The sequence below is a fragment of the Pteropus alecto genome, unplaced genomic scaffold, assembly GCF_000325575.1.
Source record: "Pteropus alecto unplaced genomic scaffold, ASM32557v1 scaffold5, whole genome shotgun sequence".
Lineage (NCBI taxonomy): Eukaryota > Metazoa > Chordata > Mammalia > Chiroptera > Pteropodidae > Pteropus > Pteropus alecto.
In genome coordinates, this window is record NW_006441953.1 from 33,492,169 (window position 1) to 33,518,260 (window position 26,092).

The 26,092-nt window shown below is 53.5% G+C and overlaps 1 protein-coding gene across 4 annotated transcripts in view; it reads right to left on the reverse strand.

The window, feature by feature from the left end:
- PIGG (phosphatidylinositol glycan anchor biosynthesis class G) overlaps positions 1-25,543 on the reverse strand; it is a 25,974-nt gene extending 431 nt beyond the window's left edge. The window contains exons 1-13 of one of the 4 annotated variants that reach the window (XM_006919053.3): positions 25,158-25,543; positions 24,090-24,295; positions 18,450-18,659; positions 17,004-17,192; positions 15,975-16,116; positions 12,058-12,270; positions 8,243-8,460; positions 7,637-7,918; positions 6,450-6,907; positions 5,419-5,610; positions 2,253-2,562; positions 1,026-1,189; positions 840-854 (exon numbers count right to left, since the gene is read on the reverse strand). In XM_006919053.3, coding sequence (XP_006919115.1) covers positions 840-854; positions 1,026-1,189; positions 2,253-2,562; positions 5,419-5,610; positions 6,450-6,907; positions 7,637-7,918; positions 8,243-8,460; positions 12,058-12,270; positions 15,975-16,116; positions 17,004-17,192; positions 18,450-18,659; positions 24,090-24,295; positions 25,158-25,311 — 2,753 coding nt within the window. In that variant the 5' untranslated portion in view covers positions 25,312-25,543. Of the gene's footprint in view, positions 1-6; positions 227-839; positions 855-1,025; positions 1,190-2,252; positions 2,563-5,418; positions 5,611-6,449; positions 6,908-7,636; positions 7,919-8,242; positions 8,461-12,057; positions 12,271-15,974; positions 16,117-17,003; positions 17,193-18,449; positions 18,660-22,742; positions 23,243-24,089; positions 24,296-24,921; positions 25,064-25,157 lie in introns of those variants that run through there. The other 3 variants (XM_015595023.2, XM_015595024.2, XM_025051799.1) reach the window with 3 other exon arrangements.
- Positions 25,544-26,092: the final 549 nt, after the last annotated feature.

Below are 26,092 nucleotides of genomic sequence, written 5' to 3' on the forward strand. Positions count from 1 at the left end.
AAAGAAGAAAATGGGTGAGTGACGACCCTTCTGCACATGTGAGGCAGAAACACGCTGGTGATAAAAATTCTTATTTGAAAATGGCTAGGTGATCATTGCTTCCGGCCCCCCATCTGGATCTGGTCAGTCTGGTGGGGGGGTCCATGCTTCGGATGGGCACGCAGGTGCCCGAGGGGACAACAGCTGTAGGCAGGCGCCTCTGGTCACTCTCCAGTGCCTCTATAGTCTGCAAAGTATTTTTGAAAAATGCACCCCCAGATTTTGCAGTTATCATTTTAAAAATTATGCGCATATTATATATTATACTATTATATCACATATATTATAAAATATCAACGATGAAAGGCAAAGCACACAAGAACGAGGTACAAGTCTGAGGTCTTCTCCGTGCTGTGAACGGAGCATCTGCTTGGTCTGATCTGGTCTGTGGACACTGTCCCGAGTGTTTGCTGAACTAATAGGGAGGGAGTGGATTTCTGAAACAGGAGCCACCCCTCAAAGCACATGGACATCCTCCCTCCGTTTTCACACCATAGACACGATCATCACATGCCTAAGCTATCTTTTAAGGCAGGGCTCCCCAGTACCTGGGCCATGGACCGGTACTGGTCCGTGGCCTGTTAGGAACAGGGCCACATAGCAGGTGGGTTCCACTAGGGCTCCAGGCTACCAGGTAGGAGACGCCCAGGGAGCTGGGTCCTGAGGCATGACCTCTTCACCTCCTGGGGCCACTGCGCCAACACCTGGCAAAGGGAAACTCGGGAGGTGCACCCTCCCTGGCTACGATGAGGTGGGCAGTGCCCAGGTCACTGCCCCCTGCATCTCAGTTTCACAAAGCGGACAGGGACCCGCCGCTGCAACGCCCAGTGGGTCGCCACGACTGTAACCTCTGAGAAGGGCGACCTATGCTTGAGGGGAATGGACAGAAGACCTACTGTGTGGACCGCTGCTGCCGTCCACACTGCTGGGCTCCCAGCCTGGGGCCTCCCCGTGGCAGACTCTGGAGAAGGATGGAGAGGCTTTACCTGCTGCTCTCGGAGCTCAGGAAATTCACCAAGTGGCTGGCCCACAGCACGGGCCCCGTGTACGTCGCAAATGCCGTCAGGAACACAGCCGGGACCTCCACGTAGGTGCCCAGGCCCACGAAGCCTGCTGAGACGTCCACTGTGGCAACGTTGTTGGAGTTTCCCTGGAACACGGAGAACCGCGCTGACACAGCTGCTCGTGCCGTGAAAAGGTACAGACGGCTGTGCTCACGGTGACGTCGACGCATAGGAGCCGCGGCCTCCTGGCCTCTCCTGTCTTGTGCTGGCCCTGGACAAGCGATCCCTGATCTGCTCATCTCCCTCTAAGAAACAACAGCCCTAACTCTGCTGATGAACGGGGGCAAATGCCGAGTTCCCTCAGATTGATCTACTTAAGACACTGATCCCCAGGGGCCCCATCCGAGGGCCACAAGTGACCCCGGGAGGCAATGTGTCCGAGGAGGCACCGCTGCAGGCTGAAGGCAGGCTGGCTGCTCTGTCGCTTGGCATGTGGGTGAGTGCCAGAAGCAAGGTCCTGGCTGGTCACTGGCCAGTCCTGGCTAGTGACCTGCTGCCAGGCGGCTAGTCCTGCACAAGAGGGCAGGGTTTGGGTCAAGAGAAGGGTCTCCTTGGGTTCAGCCCCTCTCCACTCTGTCTGTGCTGGTGCCTGCGACCTTCCCTCAGATAGTCAGGACATTCAGAAATCCGACAGCACAAACATGTCTCCGCCCAGTTGAGGCTCCTGCCCAGGGCAGTTTGTCCAACCACCCAGGACACAGTCCTGGCTGCTGTTTGTGGCTCTGCGAACCCCAGGAGGCCTCCTCCTCTGGCTACGGGGAGATGTGACACGCGCCGGGCCCCAGTGGGGACAGCCGACAGCGTCCAGTGCTGACAGCAGGGAAAGGGCATAGGACGCAGTTACCATCCTCCTCAGATGAGGCAGCAGGGACACGACGCGCTGCCCCAGCTGCCCGTGCCCCGCAGACCGAGCACAGCAGCCGAGCGCTGTCTTCGGCGGCCAGGTCTGCACGCAGACGTGTCTAACGTAGGCCATCGTGTGGTGTCTCACTGAACACAGCTAGATTCATGCACAAGCCACAGATGGTCCTTTCACAGAACAAACATAACTTCCCAACTCACAGTAAAATTTTCTCAAAGGAAAACTGAAAGACAAGTGACGCGTAAAAAGTCAGTCGCCTTCTACCCGTGACAACAATGAAAACGTACCTGGAAGTAGAAGAACGCCTGGCCGAACCAGTAGTGCATGATGGTGACCTCGGCCGCATCGTGCCTCAGCGGCTTCCAGATGAACTTGGCCATCACCGTCTGGATCAAGAGGCCGAGCGCCAGGACGGGCAGGTTATGCGGCCGCAGGAGCAGCGCCGCCAGGAGGACCAGCCCGCTGTGCAGTTCCCACAGGCCCGCGGCCCTCACTGCGGGGTCTGCCACGGTGACTTGGGATTTCAGCAAGTCTCTGGTGCCCGTGAACAGAATGCCAAGGACAAAGACGTAAACAAAACGCGCTTCCACAATGCCCCTGGAAAACGCAAAGCAAATGAGCTTCGTTAGCATCAGCTAGAGAAATTCACACATGTGCTTCCCCGTGAAGACCGTGTGTCTGCTTAGCTGGGTAGACAAGCTACAGCGCTGCCCATCGGAAACTCCATGGAGACAGGGCGTCTGTCCCCCTAGAGCCCCTGCCCAGGGGCGACAGGCGGGGCCCCTCGGTGTGCACTTCTCGGATGGAGTTGGCGCAGGGTCCGTCTGGCTCATCTGGCCAGGGGACTACCTGGGTACAAGATCAGAGCCATCACTACACGAGCAGAGAGACTGTCCCCCTGCTTCGCACGGTGAACCTGAGCAAATGCTGAGGTAGGATCGGGGCCAGCTCCGCCAGGGCTGCCGCGGCTCACGGATGCTGGGATACGGCTGAGCGGGTTCGCCGCCGCATGCGCACACCGCAGGGTCTGGAGAAAGGCAGGCCGGCTCAGCCTGGGCTCTGCCGCCTACTGGCTCTGCTGTTGGGGCAGCTTAACTAAGCCTTCTGATGCCCAACTTCGTCATTCCTGAAGTATCGAGACCTGGCACCTACGCCTCACAAGGCTGTCCCAGGAATCAAACAAGAGAAAGCACAAAAGTGTTCGGCACGCAGTCCATGTTAAGACTATTATGAACGAAGCATTCAGCACTTCGTTTACAGTTGTCTGTAAAGGACACAATTTATGATACTATGCCAAAGGATTTCAACTTACAAAACATATATATTCCTAAAATATATTTTAAGTAAGTTTCATAAATCAAATATTCTATAGATACTAGAAAAAGTGGTCGTTTAAAGTAATGCCAAATAAATATTTTAATGAAATAACCACAACGTCACTATTTTAAAAAAAATGAATATTCACATCTCAGATTTTCTTAGGAAGGCTTATGTGTTAAAAAAACATTTTACTTCTTTTAGTATAATCAGTTTAATTGGAACAGTCTGAGCACTGTCTATCATGTCCCTGGCAGCAATGGCGACACCACAGACCGGTGCAAAGCCCGTCACAGCGCTACAGCCTGGCCAAGTAGCTGAGGCCGGGTGCAACCCCACAGCCAAGTGGGGAGCTGAGCTCATGATAGCCCCTCGGGGTTAAAGCAGGAGAACTCAGCAGAAGCCCAAGTAACCAGAGACGGTCCTGAGCGGGTGCTGGGCTCTGCCTCTGGAGGACGCAGGGCAGGCTGAAGGGCAAACCGGAGAAGGACAGCACCGGATGCCGACCCGGTCAGGGCTGCGCCAACACACCGAGGACGCCGGCCACTGGCCTCCACACCAGCCGAGCCTGGGCTTCAGGGTGGAAAGCCGGGCAGGACTCCCACAAGAAGGAGGGCTTAGGGTAGCGGTGCACTGCAGCATCTGGGATTAGGGTAGCGAGAAGCAGCTGTTAAGGGGAGCTAGAAGAAGGGCCGCTCTGGAACAGGGGTGGATCCAGGACCATGATGGATCTAGAGCCAGGCAGCTTGGGGCGGGGAACAGAAGCGAGAGAACCGAGCTGCGTAAGTTAATACCAGGCTGTCCTGGGCTCTGACGGGGGACACCAACAAGGGACATACCCCTGTACCCTGAAAGGTAAGGTGAGTGATCCAAACTCTGAAGTGAGTGATGCTGAAATCAGGTGCATCGATCTGAGAGGAAAAGAGAAATTCATCCACGTATCATGCTTTGAGATTTAAACAAACCTGCATTGAACACCCTGAAATGGGATATCCAGCCTTGACATCTGCCCAGTCTCAAACACTGAAGTGACAATCCTTTGAGATGTCTGCACCCCATGCTCACCCCATCTGACCTTCCTGTCCAGGTGAAGGGCCACCACCCTGCCGTCACCTCGGCTGGGCGCTTGGCATCACCTTGACGCCTCAGACCAAGTGGCAGGTTGTTCACGGGTGTGCCCTCGAGCCCCTTGGCCACCCACATGGCCTGGCACAGCCCTCAGCTTTCATCTTGACCTTATAAAAGAAGATATTTCTTTTTCTTTCTCTGACTGGGAAAGTGATACAAAAATGAGTGAAAAAGGAAGATCGAATCCACCCACGATCACGTCTTAAATATAATCACAACCAGTCACACATCTTAGCCTTTCACATAAACATGGAAAACTATGAGTGTTGTCAGCTCAGGTCATTCCACGGCTGCGCGGCCTACTGGCCCACACCTGTATGTGTTCTAAAAAAAACACTACTTCCTAAGTGCTCACTGGCCATGAGACCCCAGCACACAGCTCTCGCGTCACTCAGAGGCTCGTCCCAGCACTGCTGGCTGATTCCCTTGTTTTTCAGAGAGCACGCCCGTCCCCAAGCTCAGGCCCCGTCTCCTGTTGCATTCTGGAGATCGGTTCTCTAACGGGACGCCTGAGCCAGAGGGTGGGACACACTTGAGGTTCCCCACGTGCTTTCTAATCTTCCGCAACGGCCTTTGCTCACCTCACTCGACATCGCCATTAAAAACAGAAGCTGCCACCTGACAAGCAGAAGGCGTGTTCGTGACGGAGCGGCTCGCAGCTCCCGGCCCCACCGGAGCTCGGCGGAAACACGGGACCGGCCGGGTCTCGGCTTCGTTTCCCAGCTGCTGGGAAGCGCCCACTTGCTGTTGTCGCCCTCATCCCTTTTGGGGTCTGTGTTTTTAAAGAATCTCTTATTTTAAGAAATGAACCTCACACACCTACTCCCAAGTTATTTTTCCCTCTCCTACCAGAAAAAAAAGAGAGTAACAGGATCAGTTCACTGAGACGCTCTGGTGGGTGTTGACGAAATCACAGACTCCAGTGTCCCAAAGACTGCATGGCATTTTTTAGGCCTTAAAACGTTAAACAGACCTAACAGGGTCTGTCAGGTCTGCCGGCACACTTACTTTGAAATGTCTTTGCTGCCTTGTCGCCATGGGAGCAGCACGTTTCCAAGGGCCGCCCGGTAGCAGTAGACGCCCAGCAGGCCGAGCGCCATCGCTATCTTCGAGGCCCGGGAACACCGCCGCTGGACCAGCGCAAAGAGCACGACGAGGGAAAGGGCGGCCAGGACGGAGAGCTCGGCTTTGTGATCGGAGCTGAAGTGAAATGGAAACGCCAAAAATCGCTCAGAAGCGCAGCCGGTGAGGTCACGGGTCCGCACCAAGTGGCTAAGGGCCGCGCTGAGTGTCCTTACGGGCTTTCCCGAAGCTCCCGAGTTACGAGGGGCGTGAGCATTTCCCTTTTATTTCCACTGGTCCCTCCTGTAAGACGGGAATGTGCCTCTTGCTGCCCTGAGCCGCCTTCCCGCTGGCCATTTCTACAGAAGCTCCTCGCAGCAGACGGTGACCCTGCCCGCCGCGCTCTCGGGAAACCGCCTCGCTCTGCTCTGCTCTGTTCCCTCAGCTGTCTAAGTTGTCGCCGACACATGATCAAATGCATCGCACACCCGCACGCTGACCTTCCCTCTTCCAGCCGCCGCCCGTTACTTCCCTCCTCCCGCCTGCGACACCATGAGGTCCTCCAGCCACCCTGAGAGGCTTGGCGGTGGCTGAAGAGCCACCTGCATGACCGGCACAGAGGCCCGTCAGCTGGGACGGAGTCAAGGGGCAGAGCCCCCCAGGGCTCCGACACACACTCGCCCAGCCCTGTGCCGTCTGGCAGGAGGTGGCAAGTGGCAGAATTACCTTCTTGCTGCGGTCATCACTGAAGACTCGCAGGTCTTCAAACAACAGCAATTTTTTTTAGCAATAAAAACCCAAACGTATTAGGGTAGACTCAAATAAATATACTTTTCAACATCAATTCATGGGTCATGGTATATTTTTCCATTACTTCAGATCTCAAAACCATCTCTATCCCAAATGTGAAAAATAGGCCTAAATTTTGAGAGGAGCGTCTGCGTGGCCAGTCGGCTGAGGAAGGACAGGCCGCTCACCTGGTGAGCCAGTGGCCCAGGTCGGGGCGGTGGGCCCACTGCACGCCCGTCTGGTTCAGGGGCCGCAGCAGACGGCAGCAGGCGAGGATCAGCCACGGGCTCGCCAGCACCACCCACTTCTCGTTGCCTGGGCGCGTGGCCAGGGAAGCGGGGCTCTCGTGTATTCCCCCGAGCTCTGCCCCGTCCCAAGCGGGCTTCCTGCCCTGCAGAGCTGCTGCTGCACAGTCACATCCGTCTGCTATGTACGGGTGGCACTGGGGCCCCCCATCGGGTCCCGGAAAGTAGTTTTTGTAGACTTGGTGACACAGAGCCAGACACAGGGTGTTGACAAGGAAGTACCAGGTCTGGTGCTCCTCCTCGATGAAGCTGCTGGCACCCAGACTCACGACATGGCCCATGGTCCCCAACAAGATAAGAAGCTCTAACTCTGACCACTCTGAGCCGGAACAAGCTGGACTCTGTAATAAGGAAGATGTGTTTGTAAAGGAAAAATCTGAAATCGCACGTACCTTAGCCACATGGATCAAAAGCTCTTGCTCACGGAACACAACGTGCTGTGACACACGCCTGTGGCTCCTCACACCCAGTCTTCCTAGGGCGCGGCCACGGATGTTCAGACCCAGGCCCGCTCGGCAGTGCCGGAGCTCCGGGACCCAGCCCTCCATGGCCCTCGTCCTTCGGTCTTGGAGTCTGGGCCTTCAGCGGCCACAGCTCCTTGGCACCAAAGAACGCCAAGGACATTTTCCACCAAATTGGACCTCTAATTTCTCCATTAAGTTTTTTGAAATGACAAAGTTGGCATCACAGTACTGCCCTTGAAACATACTAACTTAAAGCATCTAAAACTAAACACAAGAACTCAGTGACTGTCGTCTGACAACGACGCAATATATATCCTACTGCTCATGCGCAGCTAGTGCGCAACAGACAGACACCAGGCACGAGTCAGGCCCTAGAACACTGAATGGCCTCGGGAAACCTCTGCTCTCGCGGGGAGAAAGATGTGTTACGAACGGCATGTGACTTCCTCAGATATGGGCAGACACAGCAGGTGTCGCACAGCCCTTGTGCTGGGTCCCTCCAGCCCTGGGCACTGGCACCGACTGTGTGTGTCCCTCCCCATCGTCACCCTGCCACCGCAACCAGCCGATGAGTGAAGGTGTCGTGTCTGAGGGAACCAGCCTTACCTTCCTCAGAAGCTTTCCGTCCAGAAACATCTTGGTGAGAGCAGACGCGACCACGCAGAGCAGGGCAGAGATGAGCAGCATCACTGCGCCCGCCGTCAGCCACGAGAGGCTGCAGAAGTAACACGAACGCCCGGCCGAGGTGCACACCATGACGTGAAGGGCGAGGAGAAGCAGGGACGTCAAGTAAAAGAGCAGGGAAAACACAGGCGACGACAAAGGAACGTCCAGCTCAGCCTTGCTGCTCAGCGCCTGTGGGATGCTGAGCAGGAGCAGGACGAGGACCTGGAACAGAGGACAGCAGCAGTGTCCACGACGGCCGGGCCCACCTCTTGACCTGCATCAACCGTTCAAGTGGCGGAAGCAGAAGAGCGCCCCATAAACACGATTTCTGATGAATCGCCGAGAATGGGCGCCCGCGGCCACGTGGGGCAGGGCCGCTTGAGGCCTGACAGGACGCTGTGCGTACGGACACAGTGGAAGAGTTTAACAAGCGAGAAAACTCACAGCTTTCCATTTTCTGAAAATCTGTACTTTAAAATTGAACGTTCTGGCTGAGTTACCAAATCAGTTTGATAGCCGTGCTGTGACCCACCACGAGCACTGTACCTCCAACACCACGACGGTCCCCACCGCCATCGAGTAGGCATCGTAGTGGGCCACCTGTCTGCTCAGGGACAGGCTCAGGGTCCTCAGGGCGTCCAAATACTGCCGCCGAACCTTGGTTCCCAGGCTGACAAGGACTTCCGAGTTACTGTCCTCCAAATACAGTCTGATCCAGTTCGCATGCAACCTTTCTGACACTTTAAACTGCTGAAATCCAGGCTCTAACAAGAAGAGGAAGAGACGACACGTACACATCAGACACGCACACGTCTGGCCTCAGGGGATGCGGGTCTCACGGCGTGTGGTAAAACCTGACGCCTGGCGCAGACGAACCACGCCTGGGCGGTGTGATCTGGGAGGTGGGGTCGGCACCCGCCCCCCACCTCCCGCCCCGGCTTTACCCCGCCGCCTCCTCGTCTTCCTCCATCTTCTTCAATGTGCTTCTCCCCGCAGCACAGAAACCACTCAAGAATGCGTCATGTTAACGGGCCCCGATTTGACAAGTTTTCCAGCGCTCGCACGCTGACGCCTTCTCCACCGCATCCACTCCCGGTGCAGCTGGCCCTCTTGCCTTCCACCAACAGCTCCCACCTTTGACCGGCTCCCGTAATCACAAGGCCTCTCTGGAAAGGCATGGCAGGCTCCAAGCCCCTCCTGCCACGACACTGAGCGGTGCCTTCAATGTGCCACACGGCCTAGAGGTTCCACCTCCGATGCAAAGTCAGGACTAGGGACAGCTTCCGGGAGACGAGCTGCCTCAGCTGCTGCTGGCTCCCCCTTTGGGAGGGCAGCGATATGCTGCCCAAGGTCAAGGGGCTGCCTTCCCTCCTTTCAGAGCTGGACCAGACTTAACTTGTGCCTTGACTGGTCTGCGAAGTAAGAATTTCCTTTCTAGGGATCCCTGGTATTTAGCGCTCCTGACTCCCAGCAGAGCCCTTCCAAGGTGGCTGTGCCTTTCTGAGTGCCCAGTCCTGTCCGCCAGTGCTGTGCCCACCCCCCGCAGCCTGCCCCGATCACAGCCAGGACAGAACCCTCACCACCTGTCCTGCACGGCCCAGCACACCTGCTGCACAAGCCCTGAGCATGGGCCCAAGAAGTACAGATCCCCCATCGCTGCTGGTGCCGGCTCACCTGTACCATGTGCTGGATGCTGGCATGACTCAGTCCCTCACCCCCGTCCTCTCCCCATGACCGATGAGACAGGGACAATTATCATACCCATTCCAGAGAGCAGGCAACTCGGATGTGAGTTCACGGGATCTAAACTCGGGTAGTCTGGATCAAGGCCGGTACCCTTACTTGCTACACGCTACCACCCTGAGTCACAGACACGGGAGCTGCTATATCTACCCCCACCTCCCAGGGTCACAGAGACATAGGGGGTACCTGTGTGAACATCCAAACAAATATTTACTAATAGGCGCTGACTCAGTGCTACGTGCTACATGCTACGCATAGTTCCGGCTTGCTCCGGCTTGAGCGCCAGCGGGAGACTCACAGATGTGTGTAATCACAAACTGTGGAAAATGCCATGGAGGAAAAGAAAGAGAATAACGAGAGACTCTTGTAATGGAGAGGGGACTGACCTGACTGGGGTTGAGGGTAGGGGACAAGGAAGGGGGGACATTTAAGCTGAAAGGTGAAGGGTGCCCAGGAATTCACCAGGTGAACACAGGGGAAGGACATCCAGTCAATGGGACTGGCAATAGTCCTGAGGTGGGAAAGGCCTGTCCCACTTGAACCAATAGAAAGTCAGATGAGTGACGGCGAGTTGCGTCGCATTGGGCTGGACGTCACGAGGGCCTGGAAACGTACTGCAGTGTCAGACGCGTCTGCAGTTTGGTTTCGGGAAACGCGGTCACGGACGGTGCGGAGTAAGGGTGTCTGGGAGGCGTAAGGCCCGTGAACGTGTTCTCAGTCCAGGGACCGGGCTGTGCTCTCATTTCACAGGCTCATTTCCGGCCACATCCTGCAGTTCTCAACACTCCCCACCTGGCTGCTCCTGAAATAAGCAAACCACCCCCGCTGTTCTGTGTTTTTGGTGTTTTTGCTGGAAAGACACACATTGCTAGTAACAACAAATTAGCGAAAGCTGCTGAGTTCCTAAGTTATTATTGAAAATAACTAAAATAAGTGTCATCTCTGGTCTGGCCTAAAATGAGCACTGTGACCGGGTCCCACCTTTGACAAAGTTGCTGCCCGGGGCCTCCCCACAGACTAAGAGCTGGTGCTCCCTAAGTCCACCTGCCACTTAGGATATCTGGATCCCAACTGGTCCCTGCTGGCAGGGTTTGTCTTCCACCAGCAAATCATGGTCAGTTTACATCTCAATGCAAACTCAGGGGCTTCCCTCTACTAGGCAGTACTCCACTATTTCAGATAGGAAGCCTGTCAACATCCCATTAAGCGCTGCTTCAGACTGAGAGTTGACCTCCTCTAGATCCCCAGGCAAGTCCAGTCCCAGAGTCACATACCTCGCCCTTTATGTACCCAGATGGGTCAGAATACATAATTTCAAAGCACTGTTCTAGGGAGCTGCTCTCTCCTGTTCTGGATCATTCCCACCAGCAAAATAAACACACCCTAGTTTCTCCTAGATTAAAATCAAAATGCCCCACCTCAGACAACAGCCCACTCCCCGTTCCCACCAGAGCTGCCTTATCTGCTGCGTCCTGTCCCTCACCTGCACTCACCTCGGCGGCTCTGTCCTAGCGCTGCATGCGTGGTCTGTTCCCGACCAAGTCGCTGGAAACCGCGCTTGCCAGATGGGTGGTTGATTCTCAAACGCCCAGTTTGTTTTACTGTGGGCAGCACTCAACACAGCTCCTCGCTCTCTCCTTCTTGAAGTTCCTTCTCTGCGTGGCTTCCTCAACACCAAGGCCCTCGCCTCGTGAGCACCCGCCATGGGACCTGCTGCTCCTACAGCTCCCCCACCCCGGCCACGATCGCTCCACTCTTTCACCCTTCACCGGTCAGCTGGAAACCCCAAGTTGCTTCTACGCCTCTGACTCGCTCATGCCTTGTGCACAGCATGTGCCACCTTCAAAACGTACCCAGGATGTGCCTCCACTGCCACTGCCTGGGCTCCCACCTACACCCTCACTGAGGCTCCGCAGCAGCCCCCACCTTTCCTGCAGCGCCAGGCAGGACCCTCTGCACAGCCCGAGAGCCTTGGAAGATGCAAGTGGAAGATGCAGGCTCTGCAGGGAAGCCCGCAGGAGTTTCCCACCCACCTCGGAATGGCTGGGACCCCTGGTCCAGCCCAGTGTCCCAGAGGCCCTTGTATCCCTCTGACCTCATGTCCTCTGCCTTCCTCAGAGTTCGCTATGCTCCAGCCCCTCTGGCTCCTGGCCACTCCTTGAATGTGTGGGCACGTCCCCCACACAGGACCCTGTACCTGCCACCATGCTCCCTCCCAGGCTCAAAGGCCAAGCCAGCCTGACGGCCCTCGCCCCCTGCGCTCTCCACCCCCTGCCCAGTTCACCTTTCCCTAAGGCACCTGTCACCATCTGACACTGACCGCCACTTCCCTCTCTCTCCCCACCTTTGAAGGTAATAAGCTCCCTGAGGCAGAGCCCTCATACTGCTCTGTTTCCAATGCTTTAAAAAGCCAAATAGGAACTTACGAAAAGAAGTCCACATCTGTGGAATGAATAAATTAAGGAAAGAGCTTGATCTGACTCTAGCACTTGTGGGTGTTGCCAGTGGGTGGTAGCCGGGGTCTCGGAAGACAGTGACACAATTCCACGCACGCAGAGACAGACGACGACGGCCGGCAGACACAGTCTGATGACGTCGGCAACTACTGATGGACTCACCTTTCTTAAATGATGGTACGTTCTCCTGCAACAATTTGCTAAGCTGTACTGCGTTTAAATGTAAAAATCTCAGCTGCTCTCTCATCGCCTTTCCTTCTACGATGGGGAATAAAAGACTGCCCACGCTGTGCTTTGGGATCGGCAGACCGAGCCCCACCGCCAGAGTTGCAGCCAAGTCCGTCTGCTGAACATGCTTTGGATGTCTGATGTCACCTAGGAAAAAAAACAGTTTAAGTGACAGGCCCTAGACCGTCCATATTAGTCATTCTCAAATCTGACCTATAACTGGCCTTGAACACTACCTCTGCAAAAGGGCCCCAATATAATGAGAGCAGACTGTGGAGCACGCTTATTATAAATTGTCAAAACTAAGAGAGCCATCAGCTGGCAATGAGTGGAGCCTAACAGCTGGGTGTGACAGCAACGGAGGTAACAGCTTAGTAGAGACGTCAAAGAAAAGGACAGCACCACTCGGAATGCTGTCATCCCAATGTGGCTGTGCCCTCACAGGAGTGGCGGCTGAGACTGCTCACTGCAGTGGAAAGACGTCACGGAAATGGTACAGCCAAGTCACGCAACAAATAAACGAGCAAACGACAAAGACGACAGGCCCGGAGGTGAGGGAATCAGTATCCAGAGTTGCTGGATACAATTATTATTTAAGATGTTCAGCTTTTATCAAAAACTATGAGCAATTACGCAAAGAAACAAGAAAGTACAACCCAAACAGAAAAATAGCAGGTAGCAGAACCTTCCTGTGACAGGCCTGGCCATCAGAGCGACAGACCCAGTCTCTCGAGCAGCTGTCATGAACACATTCAAAGACCTACAGGGAACTATGCATGAACAGGTGAAGGGAAGCATGACGATGAGGTCTCATCAGAGAACATCAATAAAGAGACAGAAATTACAAAAAAAGAGCCAGGTAGAAACTGAAGTTGAACAAAAAAGGACTGAAATGAAAAACTCAATATAGTAGCTCAGGAGCAGATTTCAAAATAGCAGAATAATCCAATTTAAGGACAGGTTGATAAAAATTATGCAATACGAAAAAACAAAAGATTTCTCAGATTTGATGAAAAACTTGAATCTACACATCCAAGAAGCTAAATAAACTCCAAGCTGGATAAACACAAAACACATGGACGCGTCATAATAAAAACCCTGAGAGGCAAAGACAGATGGGAGCCCCAGTTAGACGAGGAGCTGATGCCTCACGACAGGCCACGGAGGCCAGAAGGCGGGGGACAGCACAGCCGAGGTGCTGGGAGAAAAACGGACACTCGCCCAGGAGTCTTATATAGAGCAAAACTATCTTTCAAAAATGAAAGGGTTAAAAAAGATTAAAAAACGAAAAGACAATCTGTTGCTAGCAAGCCTGCCTTACAAAAAATGCTAAAGTAAGTTCTTCAGGTTGAAAGCAAGTGACTCCAGATGGTAATTTGGATCCATTAAAAAGAAGGCAAAGCGCATTATTTAAGGAAGTTATACGATGACAAAAGACAGCATAAGACATAGTTCTCTTAACTGTTATAAAAAGCAATTACAGTCGACCCATGAATGTGGGGGCTTAAGGAACCGACCACCTGAGCAAAGATTTGGGCTCAACGACAGTAGGTCCTCAGCTAACGTGAATCCCCAGCCGTGATCGGAACGCACTTGGCCCCAAACAAGGTGGGTCTGAACTGTGAGGGAGGCCCACTGAACTAAAGATGTTTAAAACTTGCTCACTCCGCACAAACCCTCGCTGCTCAGTGGGCCGACTGTATGCAAAACGGCATATACGTAATTGTACTGTCAGCATATGCCATGAAGAAATGTTATGCGTTTGATGGGAACAGCACAGAGGAGGCGTGAGGCAGAGCTGTACCGAGGGAAAAAATGACACCCTATGAAAACATGTGTCTACACAGAAACTTCTTCACCAACGTTCACGGCAACATTATTCCTAATGGCGAAACCGTGGAAACAAATACCCATCAATCGACGAATGGGTAAATGTGCCTGGTGCGTCCACACAACTATCACTCGGCTGCAGAGAGGGACGAAGACCTGGTCCTCGCTACAGTGTGGGTGGACCTTGAAGTCAGTCGCTTAAGACCACGTATTGCAGGGTTCCACTTCTATGACATGTCCTGAAGATGCGAATCTCACAGAGACAGAAAGATGAGTCGCTGTGGACAGCTGCGTGGTGGGTGCGGGGTTACGGGGCGGGGGAATGTGGCCGGTGCCCACTGAAGCAGCAATGCAATCTTCCTGATGATGGCGCCCCAGCTCTGAAAGGACTAGCAGTTCAGTCCTGGCTCATAAAGTGAGCAGAATGAGGTCACAGAATAGAACTATTCTTCAAACACTCAAATTGAAAAACAAACAAAAAACCCAGAGCACACCGCTGGCCCTGAGGGCAGTCTGCGAGCACAGCGCCCCGGCCCTTCCTGGCCTCGGAGATGTAGTCGGGCCTCCCGGAAAGAGAGGGCTGAGGACCCACCTCAGAGACGAAGCACCCACGCCTGAGTGAAATAACCTTAACCTTCTGACATGAAGAAAGCCAGCTTAGCCAAGTCTTTCCTTCCGCACGGGAAAAGCTCCCGGAGGGAGAAAGCTGTCACACCGCCCGGCTCGCGCCTGGTCCCGGCAGGTGCTCAGTGCGCCTCTGCTGGGCAGTGGACAGTGGAAGGGACGGCTGCTCCCGGTGGAGACTCTCGCTTGGCTTGGGGAGCCGCACAGACCTGCTCTGGGGTGCATGGGGCAACGGGTGGGGCCGGTGTTCTGGTGGGTGTGGTGCACACTCACTGGAAGGCAGGCGCCGGCGGGTCAGCTCACAAGAGGCCAAACCCACATGTCAGGAGGCCAGAGGCTGAGAGGGAAGAGTTGGGGAAGGCTGAGGCCAGGGCACATTAGTAATGGGGAACGCGGCTCCAGAGCTTGGCAAGAAGCCTCACATAAGGCTCTTACTGTGCCCCAAGTTGGCTCCTGAAAGGCCTTCCAGACGAGAGGCTGGGATGTGCTGGAAGGTGGGGGCCAGGGAGAAGGAAGATTACGGACTTGCTGAACCCCGTGGATGGTGCCATGTGTAGACAGAAACAACAAGGGCAGACTGGACGAGAAGTCGTGTCTGCTCCACCTGTGGAATCTCTGTGAGAGTCGCATCTGCTCCAGGTGGACAGGCAGCTAAGTGATAGTCTGGACGCTGAGAAAGAGGAGAGAGCTGGAGGGGTCAACTTGAGAGGTGTGAGCTTGTCCACAGCACTGAAAACCATGGACGTGAACAAGATGATGTCAGGAGTGAGTGCAGGAGACAGGCCAGCAACGTGAGAAGTAGGAAGAAACCGGAGAAATGGGAGGTCCCAGAACGAGAGCTAGCAGTGCCGGATGACACCGGGATCATGTGGAGGGAGCCACAGAGCGTCCCACTAGGAAATGGCCGGCGAGGGTCCACAGTGAGGAGGCAAAGGCCAGGCTCAAGTGTGGGGAGAGGCAGGCCGCAAGGGCCAGAGGGGCCGTGTACGTCTTGTGGGGAGAGCTGGGGTGTGCCAACCAGGACAGACGAGTCCTCTGCTAATCCCGCTCTGACTGGTCCTATGACTGCTCATTGCTACTTAATATATAATTTCAAATAATGGGTCTTTTTAAAAAAGTTTAAGTATTTACAATTCTTCCAGTTCATACCTGCAGCTCTAGGCAGTGACATTCATACAGCGACATTCTCACGAAGAATAGCTGTATTTTAAGAATCAGGGCCAGAAGCCTAAACTCGCCTCCCGACTGCTCCTGGCCCCATTACTTTTCGTTTGCACATTGCTCAGGATATTTCAAAAGTAGCTTTCAAAACGGTTTTTAAAATTACAACCGGATGACAGAAAACAAATGAAATATGAAATGTAGTTCCAACATGTTAAACAGAAAAACATTCTCACCAGGTTTCCTTTCAAACGCAGAACTGATGAAGACCAGAGGGGTGTTCACTTCCTCCGTGGAGGAGGCTCCATGACCTCCCGTTTCAGACATGCCGTGATCGGCGCAAAGAACCAGCAAATTGGGCAAAAGAGTCTCCCTTTCCTGGAAGGCAAAGGAGAAATATTTCAACCACGTTGAAACTGAGAGCACACGACCTTGTTATGCTTTGCTTTAGTTTTATTTTGTAAACAGTAGTTCTTTCTAAATGAGTTAGTTTCTTTTTAAATCTATGAGCTTGTAGTCAGATCAAAGGGTCAAGGTCAAATAATGTCATATATAAAACAAACAGAATCTCATGGAGGTCACACAGCACAGGAGGCTCATGCTTAAGGCTCTCAGGGCAGAAGATATGGTTCAGTTCCATCTATGACAGCATGGGTACATCGTTCGTCAGCCCCTCAACTATCGAATGCAGCCGCCTCTCTGCACCTGGGGCTCCGACCAATGGGCTTTGCTGGCCTCACATGTGCCTGGCAGGCTCTGCCTGGCCCTTGTTCCTCACCTGGCAACGGCACACCTGCCTCCCCCCGCCCCCAAGTGTCTGCTCACACCTCATGTGGCTACTCGAACCATGTTGGTTAAAGTTATAGCCACTCTCTCTGACGCTGCTCCCCACTCCTGGCCGACTTTTTCCTCTGGCACCAATCACTGCCAAGAATACTCTGTATTCATTTACTATGCTTCTTGTTTGCCCTCCTGGCTAGAGCATAAGCCCCACCGGTACCTGGACAGGAATGGCAAGAGAGAAGGCACTCAGGAACCATGAGCTGGAGGACGGGTGATGGTAGAGAGACACTCGCAGCCGCTATGCTACAGGGCTGCTGGGAGACCGAGGCAGCGCAGGACGTCGTAACGTGCCCAGCATGCGCACGCGCTGTTTGAGTGCTGCCTGAGCAGTGGTGGGTGCACGTTCTCGCAGGGCAACCTGAGTTCCCGTCGGCGGCTTTGTTTCTAGGACGTGGTGGCACTGTGGCATGCTAGCACCTCACCTCTGCCAACAGTGCGGTGTGGATCTTCACCAGGACGCCGTCCATCTCGCTGAGCTTGCGCCCGATCAGGGGGCTGCGGGGCCCAGATGTGTGGCCGATGTGGTCCAGCCCGAGGTAGTGGAGGATCAACACGTCCCAGTCCCCTCTTTTCAGTACTTTGTCCAAATGCCTCGTCACATTGTCATCTACCTTCAAAGGGGGAAAAGTCCACGTGAACAGCTCTAACTCCCCTTGATCTTCACCCCACCCAGGAAAAAATGATATGCTTGTTACAAATTACAGGGATTTATTTTAGGTAACAGGACTCGTGGGAGCTTGGAAAAAAAAAAAAAACAAGAAAAAACTGTCATGAAAAATTCAGCAAACATTAGCATTGGATCAAGCTGACATCGGTTTCTTTATGTCTCCAGCTTACAGACAGAACGTATCATACAGATAGATAATTTAAATGAACAAGCTTTGTTCTGACAAAAAATCGTGCGGGCTCACTGCTGGGGCTCAACTGGGCAAATGACTGAGTTCGACAGGTGCTAAGTTGTTACAAAGTACCTAAGGGCCAAAGGCAGTTAGCTAAGACAGAACAGGACCCAGAGTTCAGGGGACCTCGCATCTACTTGTGTCCAGTGCGGCTGTTCTGGGAGGGAAGACACGCAGCGCTCGGCGGTCAGAAGTCGAGCAACCCCCAACATAGCCAGCCGCTGGCCTGCTCAGCTCTACCCGCTGAGCCCCGCTCCCTCCCACGGAAAATCTCTGACGATGACAAGTGTTCCTGAGTGACGGTATTCAGGATGGGGGCCCCAGCTGGACAGTAACCACTGTGTCTGCACAGGCCAGCGCAGCAGAGGGCACCAACGTAAGTGGACAACAGGTGCTTCGCCAGGCCCAGAAAACGGAGGGGTGCAAGGCCAACACCAAGCACGTGTGACACTGCTCCATGGGCCCCCCTATAACTATGGCTCTAATGACACTCTTCCCTCGTTGGGGCCGATGCTCCTCAGGACCAAGCTCCACCCAGCTCACCGGCTGCCCTCAAACCTCCCCAGTGCAGATGCTGTCCCGCTCAGAGAAGAACCAGCGGCCTCGAGGATCCAGGCAGCACACGGAGCCCTGGGCTCTGCCTCCTCATCCTGTCCACATGGGAAGTCCCTGCTCCCCTGTCAAAACTTGGTTCACATGGCTCTGTGCTGGGAAGCCCTTCCTGACCCTTCGGGCCCCACCTATAGTGCTCAGCTGCTCCAGGCCTGGGGCTCCAGAGAATTTCCTCACACCTGTGTCAGGACTCACGCCCCAGGTTGTAAGTGATTATGTGAATGGACAAGGTCTACGGTGTCTCCACATTACTCCCGGCACATAAACGCCCCACGCGAAACACCGCGGCCTCCCACTAACTGAATGCGCCAGGTCCTGCACTCGCTCCCGCGCTCTGCGTTTATTGGGAAAACTGACCTCTGTATAATCTGACACAAAAAATGAAGTTGTTCCGTCATATTCCACAAAATGCTTCGGGAACAGTTTCACCCACGTGTCATCTCCGTAAAAGATCATTCTTTTCCCAGCCGCTTTTGCCTGTGTGATCACGTTGTCTTCCAGCAGTGCGGGAGAATTGAGGTTCCTGATGACATCGACGAAGCCAGGGAGGCTCCCTGTCACCAACGCCTGTGGGAGTAAACATTCACAGATTAGACTACAGGGTCCCAAGGGCAGCACGGGAAGGGTGCTGGAAATCATGTCACAGATGCAAGACACAAGCCTTAAGTGAGAGCACCCCCAAGACTGGAGGCTGGGTCAGGGTCAGGACGAAGAGGGAAAACTTCACCCCGATTCTGGGCAAAGCCAGAAAACTTAGTAGTGAAGACCTGACCCTATTCCCCCCAAGGAAAGGTAAGGAGGCGGCCGTGGTGTCTCTGGGTAACTGCGGATTATGAGGCTTGAAGCGAACGGCCAAGTGTGGCGCGTGCGGAGAATCCACGGTCTGGGTCTCACCTGAGCTTCCAAATGCTCCAAGTGACCAGCAAACTCCACCTGCTCCTCTTACAACCCAGAGACTCTAACGCCCACACCCGAGTGGAAGGGCAGCTTCTTGCCCGCCTGGGGAGGAAGGCGGACTCTGAGCCCTTCGCAGGAATTCGCACAGTGCCATGGCCCGGGACACCGGGGGGACCCCAAGGCGACACTGTACCTGCTGGGAGGAGGGTGTGGGGGTGACATTCCTCACACCTTTCTGACCTAGGATTGAGTCAAAAACCTCCCGCATTTCAGCAGACTCTAAGAGGCCACACAATGGCTCATGTTTCTGTGACCTGGGTTTTCCAACAGCCCACACACTAGTGTCCATGAACCTGCGCAATGGAAATGGGCAGGAATCTGCACCACACCAAAGGTGTGACGATTCTGTCAAGACTTCTTTAACAGCAAATAACTGCAAATGTGAATTAAGGGGACCTCTGGAATGTGAGTGAGGAGCTCAACAAATCCTCCCCACAAGATCAACAATAAAACCGGATAAAACTGTCAGAAACAACCTTTTCAGGATTCTGAAAAGTCACCAAAGACGTACAACAAATCTAGAGGTTCTTATTCCAGACAAACTGCTAAACCCTGGCTGTGAGTGCCGGCACCACTGTGACTGGGCTGCCCGCCACCTTCCTGCTCTGGGAAGCAAAGGCCATGAGGACCAGGAGGGCCATCTGATTGGGAACTCCACGGAAAAGTGCCATGCCAAGGATGTGAGACCAACAGGAAGGCAGACACCACAGGCGCCTGAGGCTTCAATGCTCGTTGTGGTAAGAGACCACCCCCAATTTAAAAGGGGGATCTGGAGAATGGGGCAGGTGCAGCCGACCTCTCTAAGCCCCACTTGTTCGTGAGGTCTTGAGGGCTGCGTGCACACATGGGGCTGAATGCACACTCAGGAGAGACCAGACAGCACCTAGGTAACTGTCCCTCCAGGATGAGCAGGATGCTCTGCTCAAACAGAAAGCGAGAGTCAGGGCAGACTTATAAACTCCCAGACAGGGAGTGTGTGGCCCAACTCACATGTGCACCTGCAGAGAGTGAAATCTGGCCCCGCCAAGCCAGGCTGACCCTTAGGGAAACCAGCCAAAAAATAAATAAATAAATAAGAATTAAGCAAACAACTTAGCAGAGACATCAGTTACTGCACACACAGCGGGAGCCAAACTCCCAGAATAAGTCTGGCAAGTCACTACACAAACACACTAATAGCGACAACAGCCACCACCCCGGGGTGGGGATCAAAATCTCCAGGGGAAGGTGGGGCGGCATGGACATACACCTTTGCTACACCTCATCGAACTGTGCACGTAAAAATGTGCCGTACTGCATAAAAATTCTATCTCAATAAAGTTATTTTTAAAATGTGAGCCTCTCTCTTTCCTCCAAATTCTACCCTAGAGAAAACTAGCTGCTTTTCGTGAGTACCTTTTCTACTTTTGCACATATGTGTACAACCACAAATAGACAAAGATCCACTTTTTACCAAGAGTAACAAACTATATCAACAGCTCTACAACTTGCTTTTCTTTTCCAATTAATAACAGATCATGGACCTCTTTCTCCAGAAAACACCTACTTCATTTTTTTAAACAGCTATCAAGTGCTCTGGTGTTTGGAGCGCTTGATATATTTAACCAAGACTGTCTTAATGGGTGTCAATTTTAAAGGTTTCAATGGAAGTGCCATTTGAGCTGAGACCTGAAGATTGAAGTGCTGTCCAGGTGAGATGAGGTGGGGCTTTCTAGGTGGAAATGTAGTAAACTGCCAAGGCTCCAAGGCGGGAGGAGGGCAGTGCACTCAGGGGCCCGAGCCACGTGTGACCTTGTGAACAAGGCGCAGTGAGACGGAAAGCAGCTCGGATGAGGGTGGGAGTGTAAACGGGGCCAGGAGTACACAGCCCTGGAGCCTGGGTTACCAGGAAGAGCGCAGGCCACGGCGGGTATTAAGAGCAGAGAGCTCACTGGTGCTAGGACACGATCTGGGCAAGAGAGGTGCTGGGGGCCACAGCAGACCGGACTAGGGGGGTGGCCATGGAGGTGTTAGCTCAATCCGGTCACAGTCATACCTATGGTATTAAGACACCTGCTCACCTCATTTCATGTGAAGGAGCAGGTTACCATCGACCTTCAAATTTTCACAACGTGCTAGACAAAAACTGGCCTTACACATCGTTCACCTTGCTCTGACTGCTAGTGAAGAATCTTCTCATCTTTACTGCCGTTCAATTTCTTCCTTGGTGGGTTTCTTTATATCCTTGTCCAGTTGCCACTGGCCTTCTGTCCTCGACTGGATCCTCTTTGCATATCATGGGCTTAACATTTTGTTTTTTATGTCAACTGTAAATAATTTTTCCAGTTCACCGTCTGTCAGCTGACTATGTTTATAATGTCTTCTGCCACATAAAGGTTTTCTGTTGTCATGTAGCTGAATCTGTCCATCCATTCTCCTGGGGCTTTTCCAAGGCACTCCCCTCCTTCTCACACTGGCTTGCGTTCCTACTGACATTTTGAAGTAGGGCAGAAACAACATGGCATCCCCTTCACCCGAGGGAGCATGCAGGCAGCAAGTGGGTTTTAGCTGGGAGCCCTAGGAAGTCTAAGTGGGAGCTCAAGTCTATCAGCTCGTTGGAGGTTCCTCACAGTTGCTATGGCCTGGGGAACGGGGTTTCTTTTGCATTTGGAGACTAAGGAAGGCTCTGCGAAGACTCCTGAGAAGGCTGTGACTTGCTGGCCCTGTTCCGTGGTGCTGCTCTCCAACACGGTGTGACCAACAGAGACTCTGGAACCAAACACACCCTAATGCTCCAGTTTCTGATTCCAGTTCGATGTTACCATTTGAAGCCTGCTTCCTCTTCGGGAAAATGGATAAGACAGTGGCGCCTATCTCACGGAGCACAGCTCGCATGGCCACCGTGGCAGTGCATGCAGTAACGCCTGCAGTATGCGCTCACGGCAGCAGTGGTCAGTACCTGCTGCTTACTGTGACTACAAATTTCCTAAAGAGGAGAAAGGCACTCAAAAGCTAGTTACATAACTTTATAAAGAAGCTAATGCAGGCCCCTAACGTGTAAGTGCTACTAGGGACAATAGTCTTCAGACATTAGGATCAGCGTTTCATGGAAATTGTATCGACACCTCAAGGGGACCAAGCCCGTGCCCTCACTAGAAGAGTGGCAGGGGACACGTTCCTTAGCCGACACCACTGGACCCTGCCTAACCCTCACTACAGCACGTTTCTCCTGATGGGGAATGAGGAGCAAGAACCTGCAAAAGACTGAAAACGAAACTAAATGGAAAAAAACACTGGTTTGTGACTTGAAACAAACGGGCTGGAGATGGGGATCCCTGAGAAGCACACTGGCCAATGTGCAGGGCTGAGCAGAAGCTGGGCGCGTGCGCACGGTTCCTTACAAATCTGCCCAGACTCCTGATCGCACTTGTCTCACCAGAACGAAGAAGAAATGGGCTCCGTCCACACTTCTGAAGGAGCAGATGGAGCAGACAGACACTGTGCCTCCTAGAGTTCAGGAGCTGATGCCTTCGTTCTGGCTTTCACGGGAGTGGGCTAAGCAGAGTGACCAGTCCCAAGAGGCTGTCTCTGAGCACTCTGACTAGAGGCACCCCGCTCCACTCCCATCACTCCCTGTCACGTTTTCCTCCATTATTTCTTCTACTGCATGTATCACTCTCTGAAACTATCTTGATTACTTATTTGTAAACTTACATATTTTCTGTCCCCTCGATAAGAAAGTGATCTCCGGGAGGACAGGACAGTTGCTCTCTGGTTCTTCACTGAATCCCTCTTAACTAGTATGGTGTGTGGTACATAGCAGATGCTAAATAAACACTGCTGAATGAAGGACACGCCACATCCAGAAGTGGCAGAGTGGGAAACTCAAAAACAGAAAACAAAAAAAAAACAGTCGATGAAAAGTGTGGCATCGATCCCTTCAATCCCCATTTTGTTCATCCAGTAAACATTTACTGAGCACCTACTAAATGCTGCCTCCTAGCTTTAAATCAAGAAGTGGCTCCTTTTTATTAAATAGTGAGGTGTCACATGGTCAGCCGCAGACTAAGGCTCGGACAGAGACTTTTACATGATGTGAGCGTGCAATCTATTCACACATTTTTAAGCTCCTCTGTCCCTTTCTGCACTCACCCCTACACTCGTCTTTCCGGTCTCAACTTGACTGTAACTCCCTTGGACAGGCTTTTTGACCCTCCTACCCAACTCCGCCCACCCCCCCCCACCCCGGAATCTAAATTGAGCCCTCCAACCGGCACTGAGCATCACACCCTGTTCTTTCTCATTACGTATTAATCGCACTTTATAACTGCACATTTATTCGCATGTTCATTTGTTTAATGGCTATTCCTCTCCTTAGAGACTAAGAGCTCCACGAAGGCAGAGACACTACTTTCCCTCGACTGTACATCCATTACAACATTAGCACAGAGTAGTGTTTCAATAGTTTGAGCCGGTCAATACAGCTTTACTCTGTTCTTCATCTGTAGTTTCTGGGTAAAGCACTATGCACTTCAAAGCCACTCTCGCTAGGCTGAACACCTACCTGAAGGGGGTTTCCGTAGTAGAAACAGTGAGAACTGTTGAGGCCAGATCTTGCTGGTTTGGTTACTGTGTATGCTACAGGGCTGGACAAGTCTGAGTTTCCTTCCTCATCTATAAAGTCAAGAGATTGAACTAGATAACCCTTCGGGCTCCTTCCAGGATTGAAACAGACTACTGACAATTAAAGACAAGAACAAGTTAGCAAGGAGGATGGTCTCTCTGAGACGAGGCTGGCCTGCATGATCTGGCTCTAAAGCCTTTACGCGCTCCTAGGAAGCATGAGCTTTGGCTACTTAAAAGGGGCCACGAATCATGGTGTTAGCTCCACCGTACTTGTGAAGCATCTTCAGCATTCTATTGCCCCAGCCAGGCTGACAGCACCAAACTAATTACCACTTAGTTAAAATTTAGACTCCAAGTAAAAGACTACAGAGAGCCCTTCTAAACCCCCGAAAAAGCCAAACCATGATTTGTAAACTTTTACATCAAACTCTTTACCTTGATTCGAGGCATAGTAACTGTAGGTGGCTTTGCTTCAGCCACAAAACTGTGAGATGCTCCTTTTTCCACGAGGTAAGTTGTATAGGGCATAAATTTCACACCCTTTGACCCAAACACGAAATCATCTCTCAAGGCATCTATCAGCACAATAACAACTTTACTGAAGAGAGGTGGTGGGAGTTTGGTCCAGTTGGAACTGGCTCCTAAAAGTGTTTGAAAGAAGAAAGGACATTGAATTTTAAACTTTATTTAGCATTCAGGCACCTTATAATCTACTTTCTACATACTTCTCCAGCACGTAGACTGTTATATCTACATATATAGACCTGAAGAGAAAGGCGGGTCCTTGCTAGATGCTGCTGCTGGTGGTGGTGGTGGTGGGGAGGGCATTGAGCAAGCTCAGCGAGCCCCAGTATTAATTGCCCTTAGCATGGTGAGAAGTACTGGGACAGGGGAGTCCCTTCACGAGGGTCCTCGAAGTAAACACATTACTTTGCTTAATGGAGGAGTGAGCAATTTACAACGTGTTTACATGGTCGGTGACTGGTATTGTATGGACCTTGTCCAAAACCGGAGTACCCTTACGTAGTACAGGTAGATGAGAACTAGGAAGGGGTCTATGGAGTGTTAACTACTGGTAAAAAAGGGGTCTTGGAGGAATGTCATAGGGAAAAAAATGCTAAAGGTCGGCAGGAACCTTTGCTGTGACTCACTGAATAAAAAGGATGTCAGGAGCAGGGAATGGCTCAAAGTCTACTCAGGGAAGGAATTGGGGGTGTCATTGGATAAGCTGAGTTGGAGAAGCAAGGTCCAGGTGTGGAGAGCTTACTTTTCGGTGACCAGGGAGGAGGGTCGAAGTAGGGCTTACAGGGGTGGTTGCCACAGACTTGTAGGATACTGAAAAGGAGGCTGGAGCGGTCAGAGGGGGGGACCTGGGGGTGGGGACCAGAATGGAAGAGAGCAGCCGGGAGCCCCGGGAAGAAGTCCAAGAGGCGGGGCTCAAAAGGAGGTTCCTCCGGGCAAAACTGGGCCCGCGGAGCGGAGACGCCGGGAAGGTGTTCGTACCCGCCGAGGGTTCAGGCGCTGGGGGCTCTGTTTGGTGCTCGGTCCCGGAAGAGGAACGAACGGGAACCGGAAAGAATCCTCGAAGGAATAGTGCGACGCCGAGCACCTCGATTACTACGCAGCACGCAGCAAAGGTCCCGGAGCCGAGCCGCATCGTGCCCACCCGCCGGGCGGGAATCCCGGCTCCCTGGCTCCAGTCGGACACTCGCCCAGCAGCAGCTGCTTCCGGCTCTAGGGAAGAGCCTAGAGCAAGCGCTAACTGGCGGATCTGACAGGTGCCAATCCCATGAGTCTCACGTCAGGCGGCGCACCAGAAATACGCCAAACGAGCGAGCGTTTCCGGGGGCCCAGCGGCCCTGACTGCTGACGCTTGTTAACGTGCGTACGGCGCGCCGTCCCGCGAATCCCCGCCCACCGAGCGCCTCCGCGAACGCACGCCCGCTCCTCTCCCATGAGGCCCCGCCCACTGCGCGCCGCCGCGAACTCACGCCCCGCTCCTCTCCCCCGTGAGGCCCCGCCCACTGCGCTCCTCCGCGAACGCCCGCCCGCTCGTCCCCCGTGAGGCCCCGCCCACTGCGCGCCTCCGCGAACGCACGCTCCGTGTCCCTGGCCCGTGAGGCCCCACCCACTGCGCGCCTCCGCAAACGCACGCCCCCCTCCTCCCCGTGAGGCCCCGCCCACTGCGCGCCTCCGCGAACGCACGCTCCGTGCCCCCGCCCGTGAGGCCCCGCCCACGGCGAAGCGTGAAGTGTTGCCTGCGTTCCGCAGGGGTGGGCTACGACGTCTCCCCGTCAGGGTGAGCCGTGTGAGGTAAAGGTTGGAAAAGTGAGGCGTAAACGTGAGGAGAGACGCAGAGGGTGCCGGGAAGCTCGCGTGGGCGCCCGGAGAGGGCCGGGTGTGGACAGCGGAACCTGAACGGCGCGGGACCGGTCACC